Consider the following 12,743-nt stretch of genomic DNA (forward strand, 5'->3'; position numbering starts at 1 on the left):
AATTAAAAGGCCGGAAAAATCCTCCTTTCTGAAAGCATCAGTGAAATCAGTCAACAAAACAGGAAAATGCAAGTAAAGCTTTCAAAATATTTATCATCCTCCAAAATATTCATAATGCTAAAAACACAGAATCAGATAATCTTGTAAGAAACCGGTGTCGTTTTAATATAGTGTGTCCTGTTCATTCTGGTGAAGAACCCCTCTTCCTCATTTATGAACACTCCCATATTCAGACTGGCCATCAATTACCTGGAAAAAAGCAAGACACCATAGTGAGTCCCATCGTTCTGCAAGACTCTTACCAGCAGCTCTATATTTTCTGGAGCCAGGTTTGAAAGCCAGAGCCAGGTCCATTTTTAGCACACGTCAGTCATTCAGGAAGCCACATGCAGTACATTGTTGTACACTGAACATACACTTACTCCATCATCAGTGATGGAAGTTACCCATTTTGTTGAGGTGTCATTAGATGGAGTCATTTCAAAAAGTAATTTTCATTGACATACAAAACACCTCATACTCACGCCATGACTGCTGGAATGCGTCAAAGTTTAAACTATAAACGTGCAACGCACACAAAAACATGCTTAGAGGAAGGAAGATGCCTATTAAATAAACAAGAGACTATTATGAGTGTCAGACATCATTTACATTACAAACTACACATACATAACTCAGCTGACCCAGACACACCTTGCCCTTGCGACAATGAAGTAACCAACACATCTGGAAGACGCCTATACGTTCTTTTCATCCTGTTATGTTTCCGGTCAGGCAACAAAAGATAAACTACGTTACTGTCCCAAACGCTCACTGGCGGCCTTTACTTGATCAAAAATACAGTAAAAACACAAATACTGTGAAATACTGTATTATTACAATTGAAAATATCTTTTCTATTTTAATTGATGTTAAAATGTAATTGGCAAAGCTGAATTTTCAGCATCATTACTCCAGTCTTCAGAGTCACATGATCCGTCAGAAATCATTCTAATATGCTGATTTGCTGCTCAACATTTATCAATATTATATATATAATATATATAGCTCTTTTGTTGATTTTGATTGCTTCCATTGTCCTCGTTTGTAAGTCGCTTTGGATAAAAGCGTCTGTTAAATGACAATGTAAATGTGTGTGTATATATATATATATATATATATATAAATATATATATGTATGTGTATATGTATATGTATATATATATATATATGTATGTGTATGTGACTCTAGCAATGTGATAACAATCACTCAGGATTTCTTAGTTCACAACATTTTACCATCATGGTTGCATGCTTTTTGCCGTTTTAATATGGAAAGTACATTAGAATGGAGCTATGATGGACAGCAATATATTCAGTAAATTATTACATGAATCACTTTATGGTGCTTTTTGGAATTTTTTCTTTTTTGACTGGAGTTATGTGGATTACTTGTGAATTATTACAATGTTTTTATCAGCTCTTTGGACTCTCATTCTGACAGCACTCATTCGCTGCAGAGGATCCACTGGTGACCAAGTGATGTAATACATTTCTCAAAAATCAGTCATGACGAAGGAAACTCATCTTCATCTTGAATGGACTAACGGGGGGGCCATTTTTTAAAGCAAATGATCAATTTTGGGTGAACTATTCATTTAACACAGCACCTCCCACTCGGTCTTTGCTATTATATTTTTCTCTAAATCGGAATGATGACATATTTTGCTTGAAGTTTACGAACAAATGTTATTTATTTAAGCTCAAAAATACAAAAGACAACATGTAGATAAGTCGCTTTGGATAAAAGCGTCTGTTAAATGACAATGTAAATGTGTGTGTATATATATATATATATATATATATAAATATATATATGTATGTGTATATGTATATGTATATATATATATATATGTGTGTGTGTGTGTGTGTGTGTGTGTGTGTGTGTATATAGTTTGGATTGGTAGTGTATGTTTCAGCCCAAAAAGCTGTTGACAATGCAGTGGCATCAATGTAATTTGGCAATTACTCTCTGTAATTGACAACAAACAAAAATGTTGACCCTCTCATTAATATTAATAACCTTCTATTGATATTTCAGTGATGTCTTCGATCAGTTTACTCACTGTGTGTGTTCATGGGCAGCTCCCGTCTCCTGGAGCAGTTAGGATCCAGCCCTAGTTTGGAGCGCGTAGCTTTCTGAAATACAGCCAAAGCGAAAAGAGACACTGTTGCAGGAGGGCAGGGGTCAAAGCTTGAATGCGATTTAGATAAAAAGGAGGTTCTATGAGGTTCTGGATTCGAGCTGCAGTTCTTTTCAGCACTAGAGGCGCCTGGATCACTGTTAGTTTGGGTAGAGTGAGACTTCGGTTTGGAGTAGTGCAGATAAGGTGCATATTTGGGCTTTGAGTCCAAGTTTGCATATTGATCAAGGTCTTCATCATAGGTCTGCATTTCCTGCGCGCTCCTGTTTTCTTCATCCTCTTCATTTTCACTATTATTGTCATCCCAGTAGACAGGTGTTGGAGGTAATGGGAAGTTCATTTCTGGCATTGTTGTCTCTTCTTGCATGTTTGTACATTCTCTTTGAATCCTTCCCCAAACATCTAATTTTTTCAAACCATCATTATAGCCACCACCGCCTAGAAACTTCCTTCTCCTCTCTTTGTATTCTTCTACCCAATCTTTTTCTTCTCCAGTTTCCACCAAAGCATGTTCTTCCATCTCCTCTTGCTCCACAGGGCCTGACTTTGGATCGATTGGTGACCTGTCAGCAAGTTTATCAGCTGGTTCCGAAGGATAAGCCCATTTGCCTTTTAGTTCTAGATTATTCATCGTACTGCCTAAATGTTCTAGATTACCAAGACCTCTTAGGGGTGATTCTGAACTCTCTAGCTCCATGTCTTCTGGATCAATACATTGGTCCTCTTCATCTTTAAGTTCCAAATTCTCACTCTCTACATCTGTCCAAGCTTGATTCTCTTGCTCCACAGGCTGAAGATGTAGAACCTCTGGCAAGTGCTTGCTTTTATCTGAACCCTTGCACCCATTTCTAAAAGGTTCAGTTGGGACGGTTTCCAAAAGCTCTGTGGTGGGGATCTCAAGTGCATCTGGGTCTCCAGGGCACAGCTCTTGTTCGGCTTTAGCAGTGTCGGGTGTCTGTAAGGTTAGTGACACCTCAAAACATTGCCTGCTCTGCTGACGTCTCTGGGGAACCACGGTGAAGGTGGTCAAACCTTCTCTCTCAGAGGGGTTTCTCAGCAGCTGACAGCCAGAAAGTGCCTTAAGCTCAGCCTCAGGGGTGTGATGCTCAGAAAACAAACCCGTAGAAGAATCGTCTGCTAGCTGATGCTGGGATATAGAAGAACTACAGAGGAAAATGAGAAGAAATCAGTAATCAGTTACTTCAAGAACACAAGCAGGGAACAGTGAAAAATTAAGAAATGAATTCAACAAAATGAACATACTTTGCAGGAGATAGCTTTCTCTGTTGCCGTGCCTGCAGAGATTCTGCAAGTTCACTCATAACTTTAACGATTGCAGGGCAGTGGCCAGCAATGCGAGCTCTGTATTTGTCTGAACTCTTGTCGTCCCCTTGAGCATCCTCTACTGAAGCGAAACAAGTGTTATGACAAAGATGCTGTAGTGTTTTAATGAGTGTATTGTGTGTAAAACCATCTCATCTGCAACCTCTCACTAATATAGCACCTTGGCAAAACACACAGCAGTGTACAGTATGTACTTTCATTTAATTTATTCAAATATGAATCAACATTAGTAAACTTTATTTAAAAAGTTAATTTGGCAAAAAAAATTCAATGAATGAAATACATTTAATATATTAAATAACAATTAATGAAATTCTGTCTGAAGAAAAAGAACACAAAAGACAAGCACACAGAATGTTAATAAACAAAAAGCAAAATGATAAAACGAAACAGGTTTAATTAAAAATGTTGGATGTGGCCGATGAATTCATTTGGAATTTCTTACGTTTGAATAATTTTAGACAAATTCTTAAAAGCATCCCTTATGACCCCGACATATTAAAAAAAAGTCATTGACATTTAATAAAGCTGAACTGCAATTATGTAGATAAAAATATCAAAGACTGATTACAACCATCTTGGGAGCTGTGGCTCAAAATTAAGGCACAAATATTGTGATAAAGTGCTACAGATTTGCCTGACAAACACTGAAATGACTTTACAATAAAAAAACTAAAACATACAAACACTACAATGAAACCCATTTGTCTACGGCATAAATTGACACTGACTGTTATTGACCTGAGTGTGTTACTTCCTCTAGAATACTACATTATGTTTATACTAACAAGGTGAAAGATATATCACATTACAGTTTCAAGCAACAGTGACATTAAACAAGGAAGCCAGTTAAATAACAGAACAAGACACAGAGTTCAGTGCAATGTGCATAAGACATGAAGGTTATGTAAAGACACTGAGGACAAATAGCCCATCACCGATGAAAGCAGGAACAGAGAAGCATGCATGGAGGAGAAGAGGAGGAAAGGAGACTGCGCTGCCTGTTAGGCTCCCCCTCCTGGTAGTACAGTGTAAAACAAGAGCAAATAATTAATCCAACACAGTTGGGAAACAGAAAGGTAGTATTCATTTTCACATTTGTTCAAGCTTGATTCTGTGCTGAAATTGCATGTACTTGGCATCTAGGAAACCAGCACTAGCATGCAAACAAGTATTCAAAAATGCTTAAACATAGAAAACGAAAAGAAAGAACACTTATGAACAAAAATAAATGTGTACCTTTTTTATCTGAATCAGATGGGGTGGGGCCATCACACGGAGGGGGCGGAGCTCTCCGTTTAGTCCTTTTAAGGGAGGACTCAGTGGAAGAGATACAACTGAGCTGACCCTGAGCAAGGCACAAAGAGGTTATGTTTGGTATAAAATACTAACATACTGCTTAATGCATATTGCACAGTAAATACTTAAACAGTAAATTAAAAAAAAACAGTATGCATTATGCAATTTTAAAGAATAATATGCTGTAGTTTTCGCATAACCTCATTACATCGCTTATTAAATTCAGCAAAGTTGCCAGTTGTTTAATTTATTGTTACAGTATGCATTATGCAATTTTAAAGAATATGCTGTAGTTTTCGCATAACCTCATTACATCGCTTATTAAATTCAGCAAAGTTGCCAGTTGTTTAATTTATTGTTAAGAAAATTAAATTCTGTTTGAAAATGTATTAACTTTTGACAACCAAATAATGAGTAAAATATAACGTAAAAAATTTCAACTGTTATTACAAGCTCACTCGTAACAGTGCACATCGAGGGTCAAGCTACAGCGCATTGCACTGTGGGATATAGTAATAATTTTTTTTTTTTGTTCTATACTATATTTTTTGAAAATGAAGTAGGTATATATAGTATTCCAAGCACAAAGAAAATTGGAATATTATGGACAATATATATATACACTGCAGAAAAATAGCATGCCATTCAAAACATGCCTCAGAACCATACATGTACATACCATTTTATTTTAATAATTATACTACCATTTAACTATAAAACTGGATTCTGATCAGTAGAACTCCACATTCCTGCATGCCACTGTTGTTATTGTAAAATTTTAATTTAATTCAATTTAATTGAAATAAAGCTGAAATAAAATAAATATTAGATGAAGAACGTGCAATACTAAAACGATTTTAAAAATAATAAATTAAAGCTAAATAGGAATATTTAAAAAAAAAAACAATAATAATGACCAAAGCACAAGAAAATAAATACTAAAATTAAAATGAAAACTGGAAATGTAAACAAAGGCTAATTCAAAATATCAATAAATACTATAATAGTATACAAATAATACTAAAACTACACTGATGCATGCTTATATGAATATTGGATGGCCAAGGGTACAGGTTTGTTTGGACTGGTATGGAGATGCCCACAGCAGTCCCACCTGTTTTCTAGCAGAGTCACTCTCAGATAGGTCAGAAAAGTCTCTGGTGTGATGCCCACAAGCGGCACTCTGGGACGCCGTCATAGGAGGCCGTGGAGCGCGTCTCTTCTTTGACATGTCGGCAGGGGCCATGGGTAAGGCTGAGTGACCGTTAACACCATTCACCCTGTCCGCACATTGGCCGTTCTGTTCAGGAGAGTTTGGAGCACTGCCAATCACAGCCTGTAGAAGAAGAGGGGGAAAAAAATAAATCACTGAATATGTTTAAAGGAGTCGAACATTACCAAAAAAGAACTATTTTTTCAATATGCAAACTGAATTAATGTCCATAAACATGAGGCAAGATAAACAGATGCATAGGAAAGCCGAAAGATAAACAGATGCAGAGACAGATGGGTGGACCAGCACAAGTGTTTTACAAGGTTACAGTTCGGTTATGATATTTCCCCTCATTTCCTAAATATGACAACCAGCAGGTTGCACAGATTGCAAAACCAGACAGACTGACAGGTGTACAAACCTGCTCAGGTGTTTTCTTGTTCTTCTTGAATAAACCAAAGAAACCTTTGTTTCCCTTCTCTCTGTGGTTCTTTTCTTTAACTGAGGATTTCTGTTCTTCCTCACCACCTGGACAAACACAAAAGAGCCTCTTAGATCAAACAAGCTTTTGTGGACAAACCTCAGCGGTGCGGAAATTGCTGGTGCAGTACCATTATATAAAAATATTTTTTTTGTTACAAAATGTGGTTGTTTGGAGTTCGGTACCTTTATGGGTTAACACAGGAACAGCAGGATTGTTTGGTACCACTCAAAAAAAAAAAAATCTACCTAACTTCAAAAGATTAATATTACTCCATTTATATATTTAAATATGGGTCTGACAGATGCCTCGTTCAAAAATCAAACATAGGGTCTCATTCACTAACTGTGTGAATTGTTATGAATTTGTGTGTACATATCTATACATGTACAAATCTACATATGAACATTTTCATAAATTATGATTATAACTTTCATACAGTTAATTACAATAAAAAAAATTTTAGCAACTGCATGGCCTAAAAGGTTGTGTAGTAAGCAGAATATGGAGATGGTTTGGGTGTGTTTTATGCAAATGAGAATTGCAGTCACTCATTTGTGATATTCCAAACTCATGAACATAATGAGATTAAAAACAAATTCACGTGCCTATGCACATGAAAATGTGCAAATTAGGTGTAATTTCATCACAAATTTATTGAATAATTCATGCAATTATTATTGAATGAGACCTATATTGTGTACTAAACACACATTATGTACTGCACATTGTATGTCGTTTTTAAATTAATGATACAGTAAGCAACATTGCCACAATGTCACTAAAGTGACATTTTTTTTTTCTTTTTCTAACCTTTAATGTCTTTGGCATACAGCTCCCTGATTCCATAGTCATTGAGTGTTTTGGTGAGATCCAGACGTTCCTCTGATTGATATGTCCTCAGTAAGATGGTGGCATCGGGGTCGAACTCACACTTCTCACACACTGTGGCCATCAGCTCAGCCAGCGGCACTGTAGGATTGACTCGTACTACTGCCTTATGAGACTTCTTGTAGTTTACCAGAAGACGAACTGTTGCCTGTTTTGAGAGAGTTGCCAATTTTTTGAGAGTTCAAACTTTTAATAACAGGTTCAATGTGACTTAAGGCAGACCCTGTGCCCAACCTGGGTGACCTACTATGAAATGTATAAGATACACTCGTTTTATGCACCAAAAAGGTCCAAATCCCTTGATTAACTGCTTGAGATTTGACAAAACCCACTTAAAAAATTTAATTTTAAGATGATATGGTAATTAAGGTAAAATTATAAGATATGGATATAATTAAGCTTTCAATTAGACTTACCACAGGAACATGAGGTTTCTTCTTGTTATCACATCCTTTAGTTTGCAGGACAACTCTTTCAAACTCAAGAGAGCCAATCATGGAGTTGGGTTTGAAATTTATGTGGTTTTGATTTGTGGAAATAAGCTTAATGGCATGATCCGATGGAACGAGATGTTGTTGAGCACACAGTGTAACCAAAACATCCATAACTGGTTTACTGCAAGTGCACAGACACAAGTCATTCAAAATATGACCGGACAGTCATTTTAGTGCAAGAATTGGTTGATAATGTGCAATAAGAGTTATTTTTCCCCTCTCGCTCACCTGCCATGCACTGTGGCTGTGGTCTCCTGTCCTCCTGGGAGCAGTACAGTCAGAATGATGTCCCGGTCTATGAGATCTTCTTGGAGATCCATGTGTGCGTGCTGTAGGTAGTATGAAGGACAGAGGACACTGTAGATTTGGGTTGTCCTATTGATGAAGCAGAAAAATACATTTATGGGTCATTCAAAGAACACCCTATATAATTTATCCAAGTAGGAATGATATGAGAACGCATCCAGATACAGTCACTCATGGATTTGCTTTTCTGGATGTACTGTAGCTCTTTGGAACAGAGGCATTTATGGCATCCACTGTTACAGACTCATGGCAGAATGCTTTGTGATGAATCACATCACCAACCTGTGTGAAAATCCTCTCTGTGTCTCAGCTATGGCCGTGCAGGGGAAATTTCCAGATATGTTCCATTGACTGAACTTTCTGCTGTGGGCCCTGTTAGACATGGAATCACATTTTACAATTGCTTACAAAAACACAAATCTCATGTTCTTTGGAGCAATAACTCTGTGATGGCTTAGTATCAGCTTAAACAAATTTGGTTAAATGTACTTTTCATGTTATGTTAATCTTCAACACATCGATTGCCTCTAAGCCCCCCTCCAAACAACAGTTAACTGTAGAAATGAATAAATATTTTAGTTCTTAATTTTATTAAAATGCATTTAACTCTGTCCCACAGTTTTCTCACAACCTCCAACACAGCAGACAAGTAAATAATTCCTTATTTATACATCACCGCTCAAAAGTTTGGAGATTTTTCGGTAATCAATTTATTGAAATTAAAACTTTTATTCAGCAAGGATGCATTAAATCAAATTGAAGACTGGCTGCTAAAAGTTCAGCTTTTCCATCACAAGAATAAGTTACATTTTAAAACATATTAAAATAGAAATCTTATTTTAAATTGGAACATTTCATAACGTTTTACTTTATTTTAGATCAAATAAATGCAGCCTTTAAACATTTTAAAAATTGTGGTGTACTTAACTGTAGTGTATATTTTCACATAAATTGTGTTCATTTTACAATCATCAAACCATTCAACACTTTAACAAGAAAAGGGAACTTTTTTTTTCTACAAACCAATATGTGGTGCCAAACTAGCTTGCCCAGCTTGAAATGTGCAACTTTGTTACTAATCCTGCAGTATTTTTTTTTTTTTTAATTATTTAATCCAAATCTTTAACTTCAATTTTATATTAATTTCACATTAATATTAACATGTTTAATTAATGATAAAAACGCAATTACACAAATCTAGGTTTTAAAGTGCATTCAGGCATGTTCTAAATTTTGTAACAGCGTTGATAAGGCCCTGTTTTACCCTGTTCGTGGATACATACCAAAACAAAATCACGTCCAAATCTGACCAAAACTGACTATAAACTCCAAATTGGAGTAAAACAAGATGACTGAAAATAGAGCTGAATTAATAAATAGCTATTCTGAAAGTGACGAAAATTAAAAATAAAGTTGGAGAGCCAACGCCTTTGGGTGTGTATATGGTGCTCGTTTGCTGGAGCGTCACGTTTATCATATCTGGGCGTGAGCTTTTTCACGCCTCCCCGCCGCTGATCATCGGTGCAAAGCGGAGAAATGCATATCAACCCACGGGTATTTCCCACGAGAATGAACTCGACAAACGCCTAACAAAACGCCAAACGCACGTGCACCTGGTGCGCATTTAACGACCATGGCCATCCAATGCTCAGTAAGGGCACTCAGAAATACACATTTGGTTCTTATATACACAGACATTTAACCCATATTCTAATTCAACTCATCGTTTGTTCACAAATTGTAATTTTAAGACTTACGATACATTCACAACAACCTTAAAAGGTCTGTTACATCGCAGCAGGATTAACTTAAGTACTATCACTGCTCACCGATGCGCACGTAAAGTTTTGGACACAATTACGCAATGTTTGGCACCTGTATCTTATTCAAATCCTTACCTTACCTATCTTCAGTCCTCTATAAGAGGTTCTTCCAACAACTGCCGTTTAAAAACAAAAGGAGGACTAAATGAGCAAAGAAACAAATGGATGCGAAGACAAGCTTTGGTAATCCTCTAGTGTTGTCAGTAGTAGCCTACCTTATGGACATGCCCAGTGCTGTGACATCAACAAATCTGTTTCCTGTGTGTGTGTGTGCGCGCGCGTGAGAAAGAAAGAGACAGTGATATAACATTATTTTTTTAAGGCTAATGAGTTGACATGATTTAGATTTTACTCAAAACTACATTTAAAAAAGTATTATTTTTTGTTGAGGCGCAATATATGAAAGATACATTTTGTTTGTTAATAAGTGAATGTGGTTACTAGTGATGTTTGTCAGTAAATAATGTCTTAAATCTTTGTGAGAGAACGCTGGTATGTGGGCGTGAATAAATCAAGCTACTTGTGTTTACTTGTACTAATGCCCTAGCAGTCTTCAAGAACTGGTGGCCAATCACATGAAGGATGAGTAATCAGCTTATTGTGGTTGTCTGTTGTCTCAGAGAGTGCAAAAGCGTCAGCTGCGGACGTTGATTCGTTTCAACACATTTTGCTTGCTCAGTAGGGCCACACAGAAGTGCAGTAATTCATCACTTTCATACAACAGGAACACTTTTTGTTATTTCTGTAAGCACTACAGAGGTTTCTACTCTCCACAGTCCCGAAGAACACGGTCAAGGACTCGTCAGTAATTAGTATGCTACAAAAATGCTTCAGTCATTTATTAAATGACTGCGAGTTCATTGTATCAAAGGAGCACACACACACACACACACAAAAAGAAAGATACGCAAATATAGCCTTGTGTGTACATGTGTTTACATTTCAGGTTGATACCATGACCTCATTCCCCTCGCGGCGGGTCACAATGCCATCTCTCAGTAGACTGTTTATTTCACACATCCTCTGACCAGCTGCCAGCTCCACAAAGAAAAGTCAGACCTTGAATCTTTTCTCATGTGTCTATTTGCGTTTCTGGTCATGTGCATCTGAAGAGATATTCATGAACTTGTGTGTGTGTTTAGTGTCAGTGGGTGAGTAGAGATATTCAGCAGAGCCATTCTAATGAAGGCATGTACTGCCACACTTTAGTGCTAATGTAACTGTGCTGTGTGTGTGTGCTTTAGGACTAGGCTATTTATAGTTTAGGGTATTTTATTTATTAGCAAATATAGACCCTCTTAATCTAATGAAAAAGTACGATGCTGTATTTTTCTTTGAAGTAAATACAAATTTGAAGAAGCTCAATCTGTGTGATATAGATTAAGTTAACTATGTTAAATTATATAAATATAAAAAGCATACAGAAGCATTTTTGCCGTCTACAATTTCGAATGCCTTAAATGAATTTTCTGACTATTTTGTAGTTAGTAACGAATATGCTTCGGTGAAATGTATCAGAGTAAAAGTATACATTTTAATTAGGAAATGTAGTGGAGTAAAAGTAAAAGTTGACTGAAATATAAAAACTCAAGTAAAGAACAGATACTCCCAAAAAATACTTAAGTACTGTAACGAAGTATTATTACTTCGTTACATCACACCACTGCTTATTATAACATTATCTTAAAATATACAGATAGCCACCATAATAAAGGCAAACTAGAAAGTCACATGATAAGTAAGTTCATCGTCCGTGGACTGTCCATAAAATATGGCCAATACTTGTGTATTGACAGTGCACAGGACCTCAGAGACAAAATGCTATCAGGGTAACACACATGACAATGATGAAATAAACATTAACTAAATAACAGAAAATGTAACACAAACACCCTATTACAGATAACAAAAACAAGAAGAAAACAAAAAAAATATTTATTAAAAATATGTCCTTTTACAGTTTTTCCACTACAAATCATCTGGTAATTCAAAGTTTTTACCTGTAAAAACAGTTTACTGTATTTTACTGTAAAATTACATTTGAATGGGATGTTAAAGGGGTCATATGATGCGATTTCAAGTTTTCCTTTCTCTTTGCAGTGTTACAAGCTGATTGTGCATAGATAAGATCCCTGAAGTTGCAAGACTAAAGTCTCAAAACCAAAGAGATATTCTTTATCAAAGTTAAGACTCTGCCACGCCCCCCTAAAACGGCTGATACGCAAATATAGCCTTGTGTGTACATGTGTTTACATTTCAGGTTGATACCATGACCTCATTCCCCTCGCGGCGGGTCACAATGCCATCTCTCAGTAGACTGTTTATTTCACACATCCTCTGACCAGCTGCCAGCTCCACAAAGAAAAGTCAGACCTTGAATCTTTTCTCATGTGTCTGTTTGCGTTTCTGGTCATGTGCATCTGAAGAGATATTCATGAACTTGTGTGTGTGTTTAGTGTCAGTGGGTGAGTAGAGATATTCAGCAGAGCCATTCTAATGAAGGCATGTACTGCCACACTTTAGTGCTAATGTAACTGTGCTGTGTGTGTGTGCTTTAGGACTAGGCTATTTATAGTTTAGGGTATTTTATTTATTAGCAAATATAGACCCTCTTAATCTAATGAAAAAGTACGATGCTGTATTTTTCTTTGAAGTAAATACAAATTTGAAGAAGCTCAAGTCAATTTGCATTTACAGCACTTCATTTTT

The 12,743-nt window shown here is 36.4% G+C and overlaps 1 protein-coding gene across 10 annotated transcripts; it reads right to left on the reverse strand.

Moving 5' to 3' along the window:
* Positions 1-6: 6 nt before the first annotated feature.
* Positions 7-10,477, reverse strand: LOC107706640 (protein cordon-bleu-like). 10 transcript variants are annotated; one of them, XM_016510405.1, is made up of 13 exons: positions 10,250-10,475; positions 10,110-10,150; positions 8,494-8,583; positions 8,134-8,280; positions 7,828-8,026; positions 7,334-7,559; positions 6,706-6,747; positions 6,461-6,567; positions 5,941-6,162; positions 4,767-4,875; positions 3,447-3,588; positions 2,106-3,346; positions 7-249 (listed from the first exon to the last, which is right to left on the reverse strand). In XM_016510405.1, exons 4-13 carry the CDS (start codon positions 8,223-8,225, stop codon positions 242-244), a joined length of 2,388 nt encoding a protein of 795 aa, XP_016365891.1. In that variant the 5' UTR covers positions 8,226-8,280; positions 8,494-8,583; positions 10,110-10,150; positions 10,250-10,475; the 3' UTR covers positions 7-241. The 10 variants fall into 10 exon arrangements, with proteins under 10 accessions (XP_016365891.1, XP_016365889.1, XP_016365887.1 ...); XM_016510403.1 differs by lacking the exon at positions 10,110-10,150 and having other exon boundaries at positions 3,447-3,585; positions 8,134-8,283; positions 10,250-10,477; XM_016510401.1 differs by lacking the exon at positions 10,110-10,150 and having other exon boundaries at positions 8,134-8,283; positions 10,250-10,477.
* Between the last annotated feature and the right edge of the window lie 2,266 nt (positions 10,478-12,743).

Source organism: Sinocyclocheilus rhinocerous, unplaced genomic scaffold (genome assembly GCF_001515625.1).
Source record: "Sinocyclocheilus rhinocerous isolate Xijiao unplaced genomic scaffold, SAMN03320098_v1.1 scaffold1285, whole genome shotgun sequence".
Taxonomy (NCBI): domain Eukaryota; kingdom Metazoa; phylum Chordata; class Actinopteri; order Cypriniformes; family Cyprinidae; genus Sinocyclocheilus; species Sinocyclocheilus rhinocerous.